The sequence below is a fragment of the Drosophila teissieri genome, chromosome 3R (genome assembly GCF_016746235.2).
Source record: "Drosophila teissieri strain GT53w chromosome 3R, Prin_Dtei_1.1, whole genome shotgun sequence".
NCBI classification, from domain to species: domain Eukaryota; kingdom Metazoa; phylum Arthropoda; class Insecta; order Diptera; family Drosophilidae; genus Drosophila; species Drosophila teissieri.
Genome location: NC_053032.1, coordinates 30,121,752 through 30,142,750, shown reverse-complemented (window position 1 = coordinate 30,142,750; position 20,999 = coordinate 30,121,752). Strand labels below are relative to the sequence as shown.

The 20,999-nt window shown below is 45.9% G+C and overlaps 3 protein-coding genes across 5 annotated transcripts in view; 2 read left to right on the top strand and 1 right to left on the bottom strand.

Annotated features, from left to right (window-relative positions):
- Positions 1–401: 401 nt before the first annotated feature.
- LOC122621721 lies at positions 402–1,342 on the top strand. The gene is made up of 3 exons (XM_043799678.1): positions 402–906; positions 972–1,113; positions 1,174–1,342. The coding sequence occupies exons 1-3, from the start codon at positions 402–404 to the stop codon at positions 1,340–1,342; spliced, it is 816 nt and encodes a 271-aa protein (XP_043655613.1).
- Positions 1,343–2,052: 710 nt separating this feature from the next.
- LOC122621720 lies at positions 2,053–3,051 on the top strand. Its single transcript, XM_043799677.1, has 3 exons — positions 2,053–2,295; positions 2,350–2,656; positions 2,711–3,051. The coding sequence occupies exons 1-3, from the start codon at positions 2,053–2,055 to the stop codon at positions 3,049–3,051; spliced, it is 891 nt and encodes a 296-aa protein (XP_043655612.1).
- Positions 3,052–3,320: 269 nt separating this feature from the next.
- Positions 3,321–20,999, bottom strand: part of LOC122620206 (protein similar) — a 64,916-nt gene continuing 47,237 nt past the window's right edge. For 2 of the 3 annotated variants that reach the window (XM_043797570.1, XM_043797567.1), the window contains exons 9-12: positions 15,725–16,227; positions 14,880–15,657; positions 13,109–13,758; positions 3,321–5,025 (exon numbers count right to left, since the gene is read on the bottom strand). In XM_043797570.1, the coding sequence (XP_043653505.1) occupies positions 4,396–5,025; positions 13,109–13,758; positions 14,880–15,657; positions 15,725–16,227 (2,561 nt within the window). In that variant the 3' untranslated portion in view covers positions 3,321–4,395. Of the gene's footprint in view, positions 5,026–13,108; positions 13,759–14,879; positions 15,658–15,724; positions 16,228–20,331; positions 20,451–20,999 lie in introns of those variants that run through there. The other variant, XM_043797571.1, reaches the window with a different exon arrangement.

Below are 20,999 nucleotides of genomic sequence, written 5' to 3'. Positions count from 1 at the left end.
GCCTATGTGTATGATTATGTACACTTGTTTTTCCCAGTGTGTCTGCCGTTGTGGACTGTTGCACCTGCGCCATCAGAAGCAGCAACTGCGCGAATTCAAACTTGTTGAATCACTTCTTTAAGTTTGCATGCTTTCTTCCTTATCCACGGCGAATCAGTTATCGTTATTCCATCGATTGTTGGCCATTTGGCATCGCGAATTCGCCAATTTCCCCACTTGGGACCCACGAAGCGTTGAAGTCGCGCCTCCGTCTTACGCTTTGGTTTTCCGACTAAATGAATATCATATCTTGATTGCCGGAGCGTGGGCCATGTAATTCCCCGACTCCAGGGAGTGGGCTCCAAGCGAGCGTCGAGTTTGGGGGTGACAATCAGACGGATTCCAGCCGCTGGAGCGACAGCATGTGCTTGGTGCGGATCTTACATGTGCTGGGTATAATGGCCCTGTTTCCGCAGCTCGGTTTCTTCGGCGAAAGTGTCGATGGGAGCGATCTGAGCTACGGCGATTTTTACGGCAATGCCAGTGCCAGAATGCTTCGATTCCGGGACTTTGAACCGCGCCAGCAAAGCGGCCGAATGGACGTGGAACTTGAGCTGGATGCAGGGGAGAATGCTGGACAGGATCGCGAGGGTCGTGGCTTCCATTTCCATGCCAGCGGCGAGGATGTGAGTGTGGAGTTGGAATTCATCGTGCCCTTCCTCAAAGTTCCCGTGAAGAGGAGCATGCATCTGGCTCGAAATGCCGTACAGAACATACTGAATCTGCGAACTGGAGCTTTGGTCAACACCGCAGTTGTTGTGGCCGCTGGAGCAGTTATAGCTGCTGTGGTTCGCTTACTACTAGCTCCACTGGTGATCACCTCGGTGGGCCATGGATATGGCTACAAATCCGCTCCAGACAGAGGCGGTAAGTCTATGCAGTACAAGCCTCTTAGTGGATCCTACTATTTGTATATATCCTTTTTGGAATAGTGCGCCGGCTGACTGATGTGGTGGAGTCGCAACTGGAGGAGCACAACATCGACGTGTCCGTATGTGTGCAGCGCATGATCTGTCAGTATCTGCAGCAGAACCTGTCATCCGGCTATGCCAGGGCTCTCAATGTATTGACCAGGTAACTAGGAGTTTAATACCTCGAAGTTAACCATATGTTAATCCACCTTCCTCATTCCAGCTCCTCCTGGCTGCACTCCATCGTCGATGGCACTGCAGTTTTCCACGCCATCCAATCTGCTAGAAGTAGTCGCAGTTGCACCCACACATATCGCAGTTGCAAGTGGCCCAATCAGCTGAACTGGAAGTCTGGGAGTTTACCAAGGGCTCCCGAGTTCTTCAATGGATAGTAACATTAAAAGTTCCATTCCATCAGCATTGTTATATTTAATTATTTATTGACTTATAAATTAAGCATAAGATAGAGATTTTGAATAAAAAAGAACCATCCAAAATATATCACCTGCTTTACTGCACGCGACTGTTTGCTTATATAATGGAAATGCCGGAAAATTGGATTAATTTCGGCCACTTCTCCCCCAATTAGAGAAGGTAGCTATGCTATCTTCCGCTTTCATCCGCCGACACTCCTCCACTTCCTCCAGCTAATCGTTTTCGCACCTCCGTTGCTGTTATGTCACACTCGCCACTTTGCTGCATTTTGTTTCCCAGTCACGGGTGGCAACTGGAGTCGCAGTCGAAAATTGTGGCAGCCAACAGGCAGCCAAGCGGTAATTACACTGAAAAACATTTCATTTGCTTTGGGAATATGATTAGGTGAAGTACTCAGCAACTACTCACCTTTAGCTAACAATCAATGCAAAAATTCAATTGTATTTTCATATTTTTATATATTTATATTCTAGCTTAATACTTTCTACACTTGTTAAATTTGTGAATTTATTCCTTTTATTATGTTATAAATAATTTTCCTCAGTGCACACTTACTCCAGCCAAGCAAATCGACGGCGGTGGATGAGAAGTCTTGTGGTGACACCACCTGGGAAATTGATTCAAATGCTCATCGACTACGCACCCGAACGGATCTGCCAGCGGAAGAATGAAGCTGTTGTACCTGACATGTGCCCTCCTGGCCAGCTGCGCCGTCATCTGGGCCGCCAGTGGCGAGGAGGAGTCGGAGCAGGAGGAAGGACCGGAGAAGCTTGCCAAGCAGCCACACCCTGGACAAGGATTCAAGCTGATATCCTTCGATACAGTGGGAAAACACATAGCCTTGGGCCTGGACTATCTAGTGCCCTTCCTGGAGGTGCCTGTCAAGCGAAAGCGCAATGCTCCACCAAAGGTAATAGGAAACTATTGTGAAGAAGGCACAGGTTTAGAGCATTTCTGTCCACAGCCTTTAGTTATAGTGAACTCCGCTGCTGTTGTGAGCTGCGGGCTCGTGGTGGCCGGTGGAGTCCTGGTGGGTCACCTTATCCGGAGCCTGGGACTGGAGGCCATCACAGGAGATGAGCAGCGTCCTGTGTTCGGGAACTCTTCTACACACAAGCCGAAGTCTTCGGAGGAAGAGGAGTCGTCATCCACACCAGCACCTAGTACTACAAATGCCACCGCAAGGGGACTTTTCGATGATAACCCAAGTTTGCCGGGAATCCTGGACAACTTTAAGCTGATTTACCGCAATGAAACTGGAGATCGAGTGGGTAAGATCTATAGATAAGTTCTATATACGTTCTATTTATATTATTTTCAAATAGCCACCACTCTTCCCAACATTCTGGGCATGATTGAGCGGACCTTCCTCAAGAGCGACGTGGACCTGACCGCCTGTCTGCTGAAATCCCTTTGTACTGTGACCCACAACGCAGGGGAAAAGGTAATCAAAGGCCAGGCTTCGGACTTCGAGCATCTGCTGGATGGAGCCACCAAGTGGTCCTGGCTGCTGGCCTGGTTGGATCAGTCCGCTTTTCGAGACGCCATCGAAGCAGGAAAGGCCAACTTGCCCCATCACTGCGCCATTAAATATCCGGAATGCAAGTGGGTGGCGCCTGAAGATCAAATCATGGAGTTGTTGCGAAATAACGTACAGTTCAAGTAGCACATTAATTTGTTTAGTGTATTAAGTAAATGTATTTATTCCTTATTATGTTTTATTACACTTATTTCCAAGCGAGACCAAATTATACATACATTCTACAGTTCTACATTCTACGTTTATACACGCACGTGGTTCGTGTCTTTGCTAAGCGGTGGGGCGAATTAAACGCCAACGGCGAATTTGATTGTGAATTCGAATTAATCCAATTAAATTCTGTAAAAATTAAACCCACTTCCTCCCAAGTTCAAAAAGGATCGCAGTTGTATGCATGCAACTTTCATCGAAATGATTTCTATATTTATTTTGCCAATTAATATATTAAAACAAGTTTGGAGACACTGAACATTGATTGAATTTGGATTTAAATTTGGATTTAAGCAAGCAAACAGTTTGTTTTGTATGATGCGCCTTACACAGAATTATAACTAATTTACATAAAGAATTGGTAATCGGGAATAAGAAATCCGTAAGTGATTGAAAACGATTGACACAAAGTAAATTTATAGAAATGCTCAAAGTATAGCCTGAAGTTAAGATCAACTGAATGGGGTACAATTTTCACTTAGTTCAATTAGTTAATGTTAAAAATATTATAATAACTACACGCATTCATTGTAGCACTTGAAAACATTGAAATTAAAATCTTAAACTAAATATTACATAACTATATAAGATTTTTTTTTTAGTTTTTTTTTCTTTTTTTTTATATTTATTGTAAAACATGTTCAAAAACTTTTTTTTGTCGTCACAGCATTTTTGCTTGAAAGTTATAAAACAGAATACAACCATCACCAAAAAACTTCTTTGAGCCTTCCAGCAAAAAACTATGAACATTTTTCGACGGTTTTTTTTATCTTTTTGTAAACTATTATAGGTTTATAATTATTTTTCGACTGGTTTTCCACCTCCTCTGCTAAGTTGCTCCTCATCCATCTGTTGTGTAAAACGGTTTGCATATAGAAAAACATTAAGACTAAATTACATACGTGTATATTCTTCTGTTCTAGGCAGTTAACATGGCTACAAAACTATTCAAGTGTGATTAACCCTTCCTGTTTGTAAATGTGTCGGTTAGCATGGGGTCGGTGTCGAGGCCAGGGTCGTGGTAAGGGGTCAGGGGTCAGAGGTCAAGTGTTCGATCATCGTCTGGTTTGGTGGTTGGTGGGTATGGGTGTGGGTCCTGTCCGGTTGTCAAGTTGGGGTCGTACTTTCACGCAAGGCTCAAAATCAATCTTTTGGTTAGCTTCCTTCTCGATGCTCAGTTTAATTTCAATGTTTTCTCTCGTCCTCCGCCAAAAACTAAAATGCCTCATGTCAAATGCAGTGCATGCTAAGGTACTGAATTTAGGCGATTTCTGGCCAACCCAGGACCTGCTCCAACTGGTTCTCGCTGAACTCGAAGCCACCCTCGCCCATGATGTAGTCGTCGTTGACCAGGTCCATCATCGCCGGCGTGTGCAGCAGCGGATTGCTGCTGTCCAGGAACGAAATCGAAGTCTTCCTGCTGGGGGCGTTACTGCCGCTTCCGCATCCGTCGAGCTCCTCCTCCAGCGACTTCTGGGACACCGGAGTCACCACATCCGAACGCAGTGGTGCACACTCAACTTGTTCGGTGCTGATGGAGCTGGAGAGCATCCGCTTACGCGGTGACCCTGATACCCCATCCACCAGGCTGTTCTCATCGATGCCGCTGTCGCTGGAGGCATCCGTGTCGCAGGTTGTCAAGCCGGGGGGCACGGAGTCATCAAGGGAAACCACTGACCCGGTCTCGCCATCACCGCCGCCAGAGTCGGAGCCTCCGAAGACCGGAGACAGCTGGAAGTTGGTGCCACTGATCAGCGGGTTGTGGTGGTAGTCCCGCAGCACCGACGCCGTGGAGGTGTGACAGTGCAGGGGCAAGCCATATTTGCCCAGTGGGGTTGGCTGCTCCAGGGAGTTGTCCTCATCGATTATCATTGCCTCGGATTCGTCATTCTGTTTTTTGGGGGGCAGAAACGGAGAAACAGAAGAAGGAAAAATTAGCACAGTTTTGAAATAACATTGAAAAATATTAAAACACAAAGTTTATTTATTTATTTCTGTGTAGGAAGCACTCCACTTTTCTTTAAGTACACCAGGATTCATTAGTACACATTTGCTTTGTTGAATGGATCGATTTTCTCAATTGCCTTACTTAATCCTTACTTATTTGTATTCATAACTAATGGCTTACAATTGAAATTACAATTATGCCTTAAGTACCGCAATCTGTGCTTAAATTAATTTAAATTAACCGATTTGCAGCCAAGTGACTCCCCGATTCCCCCAGCAACTGAATCCCCTGGAGAACGCTACTTGCGACTGTGTTTTTCGTGGCTATTCCCATGCAAATGTCGGCCTATTAACTCGATGAGACCTGCAGAGAAATTTTGATACCTTGACAGTAAAGCGAAAATCGAGCGGAAAAACAGGGCTAAGTCGGAGCCATGAAGATGCTCAAAGTCACTCGTTTAAACAAGCTCAAGCCCCAGCAGTCCCAGTGGAAAAGCCACGGGAAAGCGGCCAACAGCAGGCAGTGAAAAGCCAGGCCGCAAAGTCCACCCCATTTGGGGCTGGGGAGTCCGCCCCACTCGCAATAAATCATATTTTAATGATGGCTGGGAATGGGTCCTGCTGCTCGCGCTGAAACAGAATCCAGCGGCGGGACATTATTATGCTCCGGATTGCGGATTGACACAAAGAACGCCCCCACTTTCGCTCCAAGAGCCACCAGTCCGTGCCCATTTCCATGCCCGCCAGTCTGACTGACAGGAAGTGGGGAATATATCAATTTCGACCGCTGCCAAGCTGCCGCCTGCATCTCTTAAGCAGAGAAAGTAACATTTTAGCATCGGATTCTAAAGTACATTAATAAATGTTGAAGTTTGAAGCAACGTTCTTATTGAAAGCCAATTGTATTTTTTCTCTGTGCCGACTTTGACAACGGCCGTGACGAAGATAGAGCTGCCAAAAATACCCGGACGGGTGTGATGATGTCCAGTCGACAAGGGTTCACTCCATTGCAGTCCATTGAACCGCACCCCTGCCCTCTGTTTGCCAAGCTTTCAGCACGCATTGCCAGTCTTCGATTGCAGCCAGTGCTAATTGCAGCAATTACGAAGGGGAAACTGAAAGCGAAAGTGCTGTAAGTTGAGCGATGGACAAACAATATAGCGGACAAAGAAAGTGAAAGTCGGAGCCACAACATCTGTGCCAGCCAAGGACCTGCTCCCGCGGGCACATCATCGACGGCGATGGGGAAACACCCAATAATATTTATCCCCGCCCACGGACGACAGGGCGTATGCGTAACGAAATGATGAGCAGCTCCGGTGGCACGCGCACTGCCCCCCAGGACATCGTCCTGGTCGTGTAACAGGCCTATTGTTTGATATATTGTGTGGCATGCCTGCCAGAACTCGGTCTTTGGTCTAATATGCTCTAATAAATTATTAAAGTCAATTGCTGCCACGGAACAGGCGAAAACTATTAGATAAAGACGGCATCGACGTGGCATTGTCCTGTAACTGCGTTGGTAAAGGTTTCCGGAAATGCCAGGGCATTACGATAATTGCCATTCCGCCTCCGCTCCATCACTTTGATGTCTTAGAGGGCAGCTTTGGGCCGACTTTATGGCGGATTTCCCCAGTGTTTCTGCTGTTCTGCTGAGCTGGCTTTGCAGGACTCTGCGCCAGGCTTTAAAGCCGCCTAATTGGATTCTCTCTTTTTATGGCATCGCATTTCATCGACGCCTCGTTGCGTACGTGCCACGCCCACGCGGCGTTCACGAAAGTCCAATAGAAAAACAAAAGCAATTAAAGCGAAACTTTGCTTTCACTTCGTCCGCGTGTTGCTGCCAAGTTTCGGCAGAAAAATCTGCTGTCACCGCACAATAAAAGGGAAAAGTAGGCAGCAAAAGTACTTAAGGACTACTGTAACATTTTCCAGAACTCGACTCCCATTGCGTAACGCAACGCAAAGGAAAACTCCTGGGAAAACGCACGAAAGGATTGCCTACTTATTTCCCAGGCCCTCCGTAACGAGGTGATGTCAAAATTGAAATTGAAATTGAAAACTGTGGCCCGAAATCAATAAGCAATAAACTTGAATAACTCATGCAGCCATCTCGTTCAGGCAGACAACGTGGCGTATACGTAATGCAATTGTCGCCAGGCATATTTCCAAAATGTGTGGTAGCTTTCCTTTCCTCTTCTTTTAGAATTTAATTTGGCACCGCGCTCGTGTGTGACGAACATTCATCATTTATTTGGGGCAAACGAGGCGAAAGATTTAAATTTGGCCAGAAAGTAAAACGAAAATCCCGAGATAAGAGACAGAAAGTTATCCGTGTGCTTAGATGTGCTCGGCATACTCAAGTGTTTTGAGACGAGGAGACAGCACAAGACAAGACAATAAGGAATTCAATTCCAGAGACGGCGCAAGTTTGGGCAACTTGATTAGCTGGCAGCATCATTTATTCCAATCAAAAGATTTTAATAAATTGCCAGTCAGTGGGCTCATTGGCCCACACACACACACACACAATGCTGAATGCTGAATGGAGATTAATCAATTCCCAGGCCGGCCTGTCAATACAAATATGCTCGAGGGCCAATGTATGCACATAAATCGAAGGGAAAACTTGTAAGCAACGACGTCGCCCATGCCTTATCGAAGTTTCCAAAGAAAGAAAAAACACGCAGTCTTCCCGCTTTTCTCCGAGGTAATATTCCCTTATCTGCGGCATCGGTTGATTTGCTGGAGGTTCGGCTTTATTGTTTATTGGATTTACTAAAATATTTATTAAAAGTTTATTAAAATACTTTATAATCCAGATATCATATCATATCATATCATAGCAGCATATGCCATATCGTATCGTACTACATTCGCTTGTATATGTATAAGTTGCTTGACATCTTGTATATATATAATATATATATATATTTATGTATATAGGTGTATATATGTATAATATTGCATACTTTGCGGCGTTTACACACTAGTTTGCCTTAATCGAGTCTAATTCAAGGCTAGTTTTCAAATTACGCTAACATCTTGTGGAACTGGAGGTATTCTCGGTGTCGTTTGTGTGTGAGGTGTTCGTGTGGGATAGGGTGAATAGGGTATAGGATACGGTTTCGGGTTTTGGCTCTCACATGAGGAGCACGAGTATGGGTAATTGTTGCAAGTTAACCGGAGCAGGTTGAAGCGATTTGTTGGCATGGCAAACAGAAGCAAATGCCCCGTGAAAACGACTCGTCATTCGTTGTCGCCACTCTGACAAATGAGTGCTGGCACAAAGGTTACACACTTGTAGATAGAACTTTGTGACCTGTTGATCCCGGCAGTCATAACACAATTTTGCATAACACTTGGCCAATTAATCAGAGCCAAATGAGAGGGGGAACTTCAAATTGACTGCCAATGGATGGGGAATTCCAGGCAGGAGCATTAATCAAATTCAGCCAGCCGCCAAATCAATTGCAACGCACACAAAGTGCTTGTCACCTCGACTTCTTCATCTCATTTCGTTTCACTTCATTTTGAGTTATGATGAGTTGGCCAAAACGGGAGCTACTCGTTCGGAAAACGGATATGTCAGGGTGTATAGTATTATTCGCTAGCCCGAAATTACAGCTAATAAAGTTGCACAATAAATCTGTAGCTTGGGGGGAGAGGCTGTGTGTGTTTGTGTTTGCTGAGGTGACTGACTCACAAAATTTCACTAAATGTACTTTACTTTACTTTACTTTCGTTACTTTACTGAAGCTTTTCTCCGAGGTATTCGACGCACATAAGTAGGCTATAAAAATTACACAACATTTAGTTAGTTTACTTTAAGTTACTTGCTCTAGATTTGCTCTAGACTTGCGCTAGCTTTAATTTAGTTAGTTAGTTTAGGTTTAGGTTTAGGGGGCTCTCTAGTTAATTCATTGCTATAAATGCGAGACACACACACAACAAGAATTGGAGGTAGTAAAAAACGCTCGTTATCAAAGGGTCGCACAACATTCACTAAGGTGTATTGAACTATCAAAAGTCGGAATAGGCATATGTTCTTTAGGATAGGTATATGTATGTATATTTTAGTTAATGTTATATGTATACACGAGGTATGTAAGTAAGCGCCGCCCGAGGTCCATTGATTGACCCCGAACGACCTACACGATCGTACTTATGCATGTACTGAGGTATATGTGGTATATTTGTGGTATTGTATGTACTTTCTGTTCGATTCTCGTTCTTGAATTTGCACTCCGTCGCGATAAAGCTACCCACCTGCCCATCTATATCCAACTATTCAACTTCCCCTCTCGATTCCCCTTCCATTCCCATCTCTCGTCTGTCATACGTAACGCGAAAAATTGCAACTAAATGTGATGATTGGGATCCGTGATCTTCTACTACAAAGTCGTATTGTTATTGTTATCGTTAGTCGATCTGAATTTGACTTGCACTGTTGCGCGGCTTAGTAATACTATCTCGATAACTCGATCGTAGCTAAATATTAGGCAGATTACTGAATAGGCTAGGGGACCTATAGTTAAGTTTAGTTAAAGCCACATCGATTAATTTGAGAGCTGACTAGCTCCCAGCTTACTAGTACTAGCTTAGTAGCTTAGTAGCTTAGTAGCTTCTGGTGTTTGCTCCGTTCCATGTCCTATGTACATCCCTGCTTAGATCTATGTATAAGTTCCGCGCTATGTGTATAGTTAATTTTTTCAGAGTTTTCGGCTCGCAGTCTTTTCGGGCTATAATTATTTTACTCAAGTATGCTCAAGACCCCAGTTCGGAGCTCTGACTAAATGATTATCGAGTGGAATATATATGCTAAGTCGTCTGGTATTTGTCTAGTTAATATCTCGAGGATTGCTTGTCGATTTGCTAACAATATAATTTCCTAGTAGGGCGCCTTACGTGTGCTTTTCGATTTTGGCCTTCGTTCCATTGAGGTTGCTATTTGGTATTTTGCTATTTAGCTAAGTAGCTAGTTTGCTATTTTGTTTATTTGCTATTTTGCTATTTTGATGGCTGATCCGGAGGTAGTTTCGGTTTCAGTTTCAGTTGTTCGATTTGCCACACGAGGTAGATGCGGTTACGATCTGATCTATCTGGCGATTTCTCCCATGAATTGTTCTATTCAGCCAGCGAAGCTCTTTGCCTGGACAAACACAAAACACAAAATACAAGTAACAAGTAACAAAGCAAATCAGGCAAACGAGGATGGGATGGGCAAGGAAGGCTGCCTAAGTAGGGCCAAATATTTGGCCACGTATACACACACATGTGTCGCCCGAGCATAATGCAAATTGGGTCCGCCTTCCCCGCTTCCGGAGAAGCTGCAGCCAATTACGGAAGTCGGCGGCCGGAGTCGGAGGCGGGCGATTCATTAATGCAGGGACTACGGAAAAGTGCCAGCCGTGACGCAGAAAGGCCGCCCAGAGTGGGAAGCTCGTGTAGGCCATAAAAGCAGCCGGGTAGTGAGCCCAAACCCGGGCGTTTTTCCATGGTACATGCCACATAAGAGACACGTGCCGCGAAACAAAAGAGCGGCGGGTCCGGGAAAAAGAGAACACGAGAACAGCGGAGAAAGTGTGAGTCTGAGTGAGAGTGAAAGTGAAAGTCGCAGTGAAAGTGGCCGAAGAGCGTCAGCTGTGCGCAGCGGAAAGGAAAGTAAAACAGGCAAAGGATAGACCCGGATGGCTGGTTGGTTGGTTGGTTGGTTGGCTGGATGGGTGGACTACCCAGCGAGTTGGAGGTGCAAAATCAATACGAATGGGAAGCCCAAGCTCAAGCTAGAATGCGGCACGCGCTGCCGCCGGTCTTATCGGAATGTCAAAGGATGTGGGTATCCTGGCCGAGTATCCTGCGCCAAAGGACTCGATGCCAGCGCCAATAAAGCAGTGTCAATAGTGGGAGCCTTGGCATTTTAAATTCGGGCCTAGTTGCGTGTAAATTTGTTTGCCTTCCATGGCTTTATATATACGCCGTGTATTTGCCATCTGGATATTTATGATTTCGGTGTCGTATGGCCGTCAATGTGCGTCAGTCACGCCATGGAGAAAGTCTCAGAAAGTTAATTAAGCTGCCGGGCGACACAATGGGAAATTTATTGGGATACGTATAGATATGCGTATGTTTGGCTACGAAACATCCCCTCTGCATGTATGTAGGTCAGTACGGGGTGGAAAATCAATAGGCTTTTCAGGTTTTTAATTATTCAAGGGCCCCGAAAAGTACAAAATCATAGGCGAAATCAAAAGAAACACAGCGTTGGGTAATGTTTTTTGGCTTTTCTTCGTTTTGGAAAATGACTTCTCTTCGTTCGTTTAGATGTATTTAAAGCTAATAAAAAAACAAAACAAAGGAACTACGAACTAAATTAAAAACGACAACTAATAAGAAACGAAAGCTCCTGCCAGGTTAAAGCTTCAGTGGCGACCCGAGTTTTGTTCTATATACGCACTATATCTTTACAGCTAACTCTAGGTTCTTTATATCTCTATATCTATAAGATGTGTGTGCTGTGCGATTGAAAACTGACAGCCGACAGCACGAGGATTGTTATTTAATTGCTAGTAGTTGCTCTATGTATATGTATATGTGTTGTGTTCTGTTTTGTTTTGTTTAGTTTTCTTTAGTTTTGACTTTTAACTAGATTAGTAGGCATATTTGTCTAACTTATAGTTGATTCTTCTAGGGATATTCTTTTCTTGATTTTTTATTTTTTTTGTTTGTTTTTTGTACCTTCAGCGCTCGAATTTGAGTTTTCAATTTTGCTACTTTTCGTTCACAAATTTGGACAATTTACATGGGTGCCGCTTGTGCATCTGCGTGCTGCTTCAATACTCATCAACAAAAAGGCCAAAAATGAACTCGAAAACAAACGCGTTCTGTCTTTCAATCATATAATATATCATATATCGTTTATATCCGTATTCCTGCCCTGCTGCTACTTCCTTTTGCTCAGTCAAAGCTTACACATCTAACAAATTGCTCGAATAAGTTAACAGAAATCATAGGGATAAGGTCTAGAACATAAACCTGATGGATGCCGGTAACTCAAACAACAAAAGCAAATGCTATCACAGTAAAAAACTTAAAGTTGCCGTATTTGAATTTATATAGTTTACAATTTTATTGCAATCGCTCTCTGATTCGCATTCCTCCCATCTCATCTCGTCTCATCTCATCTCCTCTACATCTCTAAAGAACTACGTCCGGAGTGTGCGTCTGCGATCCGCTGTGATGGTTCTCTGCTACGGCACGGTGATCACTCGCTAAAACTACTCGATTAGTATAATGCTACCGCTCCTCGTCGTATGTACAACAGAATTGCTCAACAGAACAGAAGATTTTTAACAACTTGTTTAGGTCTTAGGTCGGTAACTTAAAAAGAAATCAACAAATCGCGCCAAGCTACAACTTAGTTAGTTAGGATTTTCGACCGATCCATCCCGCTCTTCTGGCTCGCATCGGATTGGATTGGATTGGATCGGATCGGATCGGACCGCTGCGGTTCGGTTCGGATCGGATCGGTTCGGATCGATTAGCACTATTTTAAATAGTCTACAAATTTATAATTTTAAAGTCCACGCTGCAGCTGCGACTGCAGCTCTCTTACACATCTAGACTAGAGCTATCCGCTAATATATATATATCTGTATATATATGTATATCTAAGGACTAAGGTCTAGGGACTACAAAAACGGACTAAAACTAGGCCCGCCTTCCTCTCGCAGCGGGAGGAGGTTGCTTGTTGGTTACATTTTACAGTTTACAATTTAGCTGATGCAGTGGTAGTCGTATTCACTAGTTAGCAATATAAAATCGATCCATTTACAAAGACAAATTGTAGAAATGGGCTTGTCCATGCGCTTAGCCTAACAATCCTTGGTTTTTGTTAATCATAGCCGGCTGTGGGTGCTTCCATTAGCTAATTGAGAGGCGGGTAAAGGTCTCGTATCGTTCGATCCTAGACCTTGGCCAGCTGCTTCTTGGGCCGCATGGGCACAATGCAGTAACCGGCACTTACATCGCGTCCGCTGACCAGCAGGTTCTTCAGTACCGAGTTCGACTGCTGTTGCTGCTGCTTCTGCTGCTTGCTCTCCGCCGATTGTTGCCAGCGCTCACTGCCTGCTCGCTTGGCTGCTTGGGCTTGCTGCTGGACAGGATCCTTGCCAATCAGCTGCTGCAGGAGCTGTGGCGACTGCACATCCAGGCAGAGGGTTCCGCTCTTCAGGCGCTTCGACTCCACGGGATTGCCCGCTCCTGTCGCGCTATTCAGGTGTCGCTTGTTTCCATGTTGCTGCTGCTGCTGGGGAACGAGGTTGACCTTGGCCACTCGGGGTTGCGTCGTGGTGAGCGGCTTGCTCTCCACCAGGCGAATGGTGGCCTTGGTGGTCACCGGCGCAATGCTGGCTCCATTCAGCAGTTTGATAGCCGGCTGCTGCAGCTGCTCTTGCTGTTGCTGCTGCTGCTGTTGCATCAATTCCTTGTTATTCTGTATGGTGATCAAGGGCACGGCATTCAAGATGATGTTCTGCTGCTGCTGCAGTTGCTGCTGTTGCTGGAGCAACTGGATGGCAGACACCTTGCAGGGAGCAGGAGATGCGGCGTTGGGACTCACGGGTTCCGTGTCCACCACCTGCATTTGGATCAGGTCCCAGCAGTCCAGATTTGCGGCTAAAATAAAAGCAATTCAAGTTAATAAGAAGCCAAGACTCTTTAGTAGAAATATGCAGTATAATCCCCAAATTTATTGAATCGAATGCCAGCCAAAAATTAATTCCTTTGCCCATGACATTGGTGCTAATTTAGAACAATAATATTTGGCTGCCTCAAACATTTTGCACATAAATAAGTGGGCACATTCTACGCAATATATACTTCTGTCGTTCTGCCTTTGACTCAGTATCTTAGTATCTACAACTCTACATATACAACAAGTAGCCCATATAGAAAGTTTGTTTCGTATTCTCGCGCCTGCTGTGTGCGACATAAATCAGCCGCGATTAGCTAGTGGAAAATTCATAGAGGCCTAGCGGCATCTGTCAATATTCCCCGATATACGCTGTCATAAGAGCCAGCACTTGCAGTCAATACAATTGACAAGGCTAGGTGCTGGTGTCACGGATTCCGTCAGCTCCTGGGCATCAATCACAGTCCCCGTGCCGTGCCGTGACATGTGTCAAAGGTAAGAGAGCAGTGTGTGAATATTACGCAAAGCGCTTTCAAACCACTGGAGTGGCGCGCAGACCCACATCAATTAGCTCTCCCGCGGTTCCCGCAGGCGGAAAAATGAACCCAACCACACAACCCAACCCACAACTGAACCAAGTGACATCTTCCGCGACACGCAACTGAAAATCGGAATTTTTCTTTATGGTTGCCTCTATTTTTACATGTAGGCGTTGGAGTGCGTGCGTGTGCGTTGGCAGCATATCATAAAAAATAAAGCAAGTTTCCACGGATATTTTTAGCCGCGGAACTGCCATAAAATTAGGCCTCTCCAAATGCAGGAGGCGAAATTGTGGAATATTTTCAAAGCCGCATGGGAGAGAGAGAGCTCCCAAGGCCCGTAAATCAATCTATTCAGCTTTATTGAATCTATCAAATGCCGCTTTCTATTATAAGAAAGAAAGAAAGTGTCGTAAAATGTCCACGCCATAATTAGCCCCCAATTGGTCGCACATTCTTCCCTTTTTATATGAGAACCTAACTGTCTAATCTTTCTAAAATCCGCATATTATGTCTGCTTGATTGCTTAATACCTAAGACCCCAAACTGCCACCCAGGATACTTACAGTCCTTGCTGTAGTCATTCTCAAATGCATCCTCCATGGAATGACATAAGCTGCCTCCCATTTGCACATCGTATTTCTCTTTTTTGCACTCGATGTTCAGGCTGAGTAACTGCTGTTGCTGCTGCTGCTGCTGCTGCTGCTGCTGTTGTTGCTGCTGCTGCTGCTGCTGACGCTGCTGCTGCTCCTCCTGCAACTGCAACTCCTGCTGCAGCTGCTGGAAAGTCCTGAACTCGTTGCCACTCTGCTGCTGCTGCTGATGTTGCTGCAGCCGCTCGTTGCACTCCTCCGCAACCGGAGCACCACTTCCTGCCAGGATCGACAGCGTTCCATTTCCGGATCCGCACAGCAACGCCGCCAGTTCGCTGGAATCGCTGGTGAAGACCGCCGCCTGTTGCTGCTGATGGTGCTGCTGCACGGGCGATGGCGACAAGGACGAGACCGTTGAGGCTGGCGACGAGCACAGGGAGTTGGAGAAATGCTGCTGCTGCAGTTGCTGCTGCTGCTGCTGTTGCTGGTAGCCATTGTTGTTGGCGTATTGCTGATGATGTTGCTGCTGCAGCTGTTGCAGCTGCTGCTGTATGGCGTCGATCTCCTTGGGCACCATGGTCTGCAGATCCTCCGGTGGGCACCACATGAGATCCGTCTCCGTTAGCAGCGGCATATCGTCATCGATCGGGATGTAGGGCGCACGCATGGCGAAGGCCTCGAAGGAGAAGTCATCCTCCTGGGTCAGCGAATTGGGACTGCACAGCGATGGCAGGCTGCTGTCCTCAGGACTCTGTGGGAATAGAGGGAAAATATCTTTTAGTAAGGATAATCAATGCTTAGAGGTCTGCGGAACTCACCTTTGATGTGATGCTGGGCGAATGCAGGTGCTGGGAGCAGCTCGTGTCATTCGACTCCTCGCGATAGTTGAACAGCGGATCGATATTGCTGCTGCTGTTGCTGTTGTCGTGGTGCTGGGGATGATGCTGCTGCTGCTGCTGTTGTTGTTGCTGCTGCTGCTGGTGGTTGTGATGCTGCTGTTGCTGCTGCTGCTGATGACTGGGATTGCTAGCGGTGGCCGTGGGTGTGGGTGTGAGCGGGCTGAGCGGACTGTTGGCATAGCTATTGCTATTGCTACTGGTATTGCTGGGTGCAGAGTTGCTGCTGCTGCTGGGGCTCTGGTAGTGCTGGCCGCTGGCCGTCGTGGAGCAGGTGGTCGAGTCCAGGGAATTGATGTCCTCGGGCAGCAGGCAGGTGCCCATGAGGCCAACCAACATGTCACTGAAGGGCGTCATCTCGTCCAGCTGGATGCAATTGGTGGAGGCCAGGTGGTGGGACAAGTCGTCAGGTTCTTCCTTAAGCACTGCAAGCGAACAGAGAAACATTCAGTTAGTGGCGGTTTCACCTAGTTTGCGGTGGGGTGCTACTTGTGCTTCTTGTGCTACGAACTCAATTCGGTTTTCGGTCTACTGTTAATTGTGGCATGTGTGCTGCCGAAATTTCAATTATCGCCCGCCGCCGGAGTCGCCCCTAATTGACAGCTCTCAATTGAATCTAATTGAAGGGAATGCGCTCCCCGCGTGAATTAGTCGCTCCAATTGCCTTCGCGGCGGAATCGAAGCAGAGCCATGATTTTTATGGCCGGGCGACTCATTAATCAGCATTTCGGGCCTATTGACGTACGCGGAATAAATGCAAGCGAAGCGGTGCGAAAACAAATGCTCCTCAAACAGGAACTCACCATCGATAAGAGATCGCTGGATTCCAGGTTATTTTTACGGAATTAAGTAACTATCGGGTGCATCGCCCCAAATCAGGTGCAAGCTCGCTTATCAGCATGGGGTCTTGAACCAGGGGCGATCTTCCCGCTAGATTGGCCTGTGCGTCACCTGAGTTCACTCATACGTAGAAATTCTTTAGCTAAGCCTTCTAAGCCTAGCCTCAGCTATCAACTCATCCCGATCTCGATCCCCAGTCCCTAGTCCCCACCCAATCGCAATCCCAATACCATTCCCGTCATGGGGTTTGCTATACTAGATGGTATGCTAATAAAACTGGTCCCAACCGCCTGTGTGTGCCGACTATTAAGTTGCAAAATGGAAATGAAAAACTAACTAAAACGACGGACAGACCGCAGGCCAAATAGAATTTCAAATGCAAGTCCAAGTTCGTGAATGCAAGTGCGAGTGCATTGTTTGCCTTTGGCTCGGCCGCTTACTTCTATCAAAGAGCCATATATAATACGGATAAATCCCAACTGCGGCAACTGCCACCGGGCAGCCATATAAGCCAGAAAATAGTAAGCAGATTGCCTGCAATGGGCTTGCGACTCCTCACCAGCCCACATGAGGCTTAGTCAGTGCATTTCACATGGCGAGAAATAATTCATCTCATTTCTTTATGACAACTAACTGGTAGTAATTGAAACTGCTACTAAAATAACCTAATTCTGGCATCATATTTGCATGCATGGTCACACCATGTTATCTCTTGCACATGGTCTCTCTAATTGTATTTATCTGTGTAATACTGCTAGTCTATGCATCATTTTCTCTCCGTGCAGAACATATTCCAATGCCATTTTCAGGAAAGCGGCAATAAAGATCAGATTAGCGGTGTGTAAGGGATTTGCACAGCTTGTAGCTGGCATCTGCTTGCTCTTGCGGTCGTTGCATTCGACACAAACAAATTAATTAACAATGCAGGCCCAAAGGTCTAGCCCCCCCGCAAACCCCACAAACCCCTGCTCCATGGTGCCCCCAACCCGGCAGTGTGACTTGTAATTATGGCACTCGAGTGCTACTCAACGTAGCCAAAGCTTTTTGCGGAAAAAACAACAGAAATTATGGCGCACGATAATGCGACTCACACAGCACTGAACAGAACCGAAAACACAGCCCATACTCAGCGCCAATTGGGGGTCTATCTATACATATATCTATATCTATATCGGAATCGAGGAGTGCATTTTATGAGATAGTTGCAAAGTGCTTCCATATATTACAGCTCATCGAATGTGTTGTTTTTCGCCAAGGTGCAAGGCCGGGAATGGCATTTAGCGGCAAACTGGCTAACTGGCTAACTGCGCCTACACGCAAGGCTAAAGAGGACGGAGCAGCTGCGACTGTTTCTTGGCCATCACCCAGTGATCCAGTCACCCAGTCAGCCAGTCATCGAGTCACCCGGTCAACAAGTAACCCAGCCACACTTCAAAAAATATTGTGCAAGGACTGCGTCAAGGTATCTAAAGGAATCCATCGGAAAGCATTTTACTAAAATAGCTACTTTGTTGGAGATTACTTGATGTTTTTGTGTCTTATCAAGGCCTTTTCGCTCGGCCATCCAAAGAACAGCACAACGTTTCTTTATGTGCAACCGATGAGAGGTCGGTCGTGAGAAACATGTGAAAGGCATCTCTGCACTTGAGCCACATTCGGTGCACTTGAGGCGTGTGTGTGCGTGTGTATTCGAAAGTTTTCGAGGGAACAGGTTGCCGCATTAGCACTCATTCAGCACAAGATTCATACCCGAAATGTATGCTCAACGCGTGACTGCGAGGAATCTTCGGGACAATTGGAGAGAGCACCAGAACATAGAACCGAGAACCGAGAACCCGGGAGCAAAACGGCTTCAATTTAAATAAATTTATGTCATCATCTGCAATTGAAGACGGCGACTCGTGACGTGACGTAGTTCCAAATCAGAATCGGAATATGTAAACAACGGACACGGGCACTTAAGAGCCCGCAGAGATCACAAGAGAGCCACGAAATGGGGACAGATAGGGCGTGATGTGATGCTGCAAATCCAGAGCTTCGGCTGCTTAGCCTTATGTAAGAGCCCGAAAATACTGACAATTTACACAGTCACAGTCACAGCCAGAGCTACAGCCACAGAGCTCGAATCAGGCTCGGACTCATCCATATCAGCTGTGAACTTGAACCCGGGCGATTAGCAGAGAATCCAATTCAACCATCCGACAGTCTGTTATGTTTATTCCACATTTGTGCTTCTGCTCGTGATGGGCGTGCTTATCACGCGTGCTAATCACGATAGAAGTGCGTTGCCCACCTTCCCCTTCGATCCCAAAAAAACACTCGATCCCAATTTCCATCCGCACTCCTAGCATAACTGCCCAGCCACTGGCTGAATGACTAAGCCCATAAATGTATCGGCCCATTGATATTTATGGCCCGAGTGCTCCTATCCGTGTGCTATCGTTACAAATATTTGCTTTTTGCTTTTGTAGATTGGGAGTGGATAAGAGCATAAGGTAATTACATACACTGTGGCACTTTGTTACTTTGTTTTTGTTTGCCAACGAGTTGCTTTAGCTTGGCCATCGAGAAGAATTCCCTGCCGATTATCTGTGCCTGTGCACAGCTGTGCTGTAAGTCGCCTTGAGAACGCGAGTATCTGACGGCCGGCAATCGAGGCGATCGAGTGTTACAACTGATTAGGTGGACGAACGGAATATTTGAGGTGTTTGGAAAAATACAGTCCAATAAAAACAATCACGGTGACAAGAATTACATAAAAACACTGCCTACTCATCATCGTCATCCCCTTAAGGCAATCTGATTTGGTACGAAAATAAAGCCGAGGCGTTTCCCCCGTTTATTTACGTTCCACGCAACGAAAATAAATATAGACGATGCGCCAGAAGAAAGTAAAGTAAAGTTTAGCACGAGTATCTCTACATCCGAGAGTCTGCAGGCCCAGCAAAATGTCAACACAAAGAGGCCGTAGCCGAATGAAAACGAAAACGAACGCGATTAGAGGCTGCAGGTCCACTTGAAAGTGTCGTAAATACCCCCAAAATTTCTGGGGGCCAATGGATCTGGAGAGGGAACTGGGAACTTGGGCGACAGAGGCGACACATGCGAGACAGCACCGCTTGATCCATCGACGGACCTTGGCACACGCGCCAAAAAATTCAGCTCTCCACAGCCCCTGGTTTTCACTCTTTTTTGGGGGACCCCTGCCTCCCCCCGATGACAGCCACATCGCTTAGCATATTAATTGGCTCAAGTTAATATTCATATTTCTGTTTTTGTCACCAGGCGGCGGCGGAGGCCCCCAGCGCAAATAAAAAAGAAAATAAAAGAGTGGAAAAATTCACTCGATGGGCACAAAAAACATTCGAAATACACAAATATTCCAATAGAGAAATGAAAAGAGTGGGCAAAACAATCGGTGACGTTTTCTGAAACAATTTAATCATATGATTTCTAGTGGAAAATATTATAGAAATATGTTTACGAGAGAGAACTGTTTATAGTCTGCCATTCTGACAAATAAAACAATTAACTAACTAACCAAAAGTAAAGTGCTAACGGCAAGGATAGAATTTTAATAAGGCCTATTGTATATCACTTCAATTATACAATGAAATCAAAAATAGGCTTTGATGTAACACGCGGCGTATACACAATAATTCACAACTCAGAACGTTCGCATTGATTACCTAAGGTAACCCACTTTACAGTGCCATATAGTGAGGCACCATTCCATAGCCGCGATCTTCAATCTCGAAAACAAAACCAACGCCGTCAAACTCTAATCTTGCAATAAACGATCCCCCGGGGTTCCGTACACACAACACTGCGTATGCGTAATGCCGGCTAATTGTGACATAAGTGCCGGGCAATTGCATCGGCAGCCGGCTTGCGGTTAAGTACGGATGGGAATGGGAATCGCAATCGCAATGGGAATCGGAATCGGAATCCGCCCCCCACCTAGTATATAGCCCTCCATATATGCACCGCAATATGCATTATATACCTGGTTGTGTGCACTTATCAGGCGAGCGAGCGAGCGAACGGAACATTGTTTACTAATGCACTTTCCGAGCGGCGGGAGGTCGGCGGGGCTGGGGTTGTGTCTTTACAAATAAATAGTTTTATTTGCGCAAATTGCGGCCACAGATAAGCGAGCCGAAAGGCAAAAGCGACCGATCGCCGGAATGACTGACCAGCTAGCTGACTGAGTGAGTGACTTACTGAGTGCCTGACTGGCTGACTAACTGACTGAGTGACTGAATGACTGAATAACTGACTGACCAATCAAATCGCACAGTGCGTCAAATCACATTAAATAGCGCGCGTCACCAAGTTGCCCGCCCCTCCGGCCGTT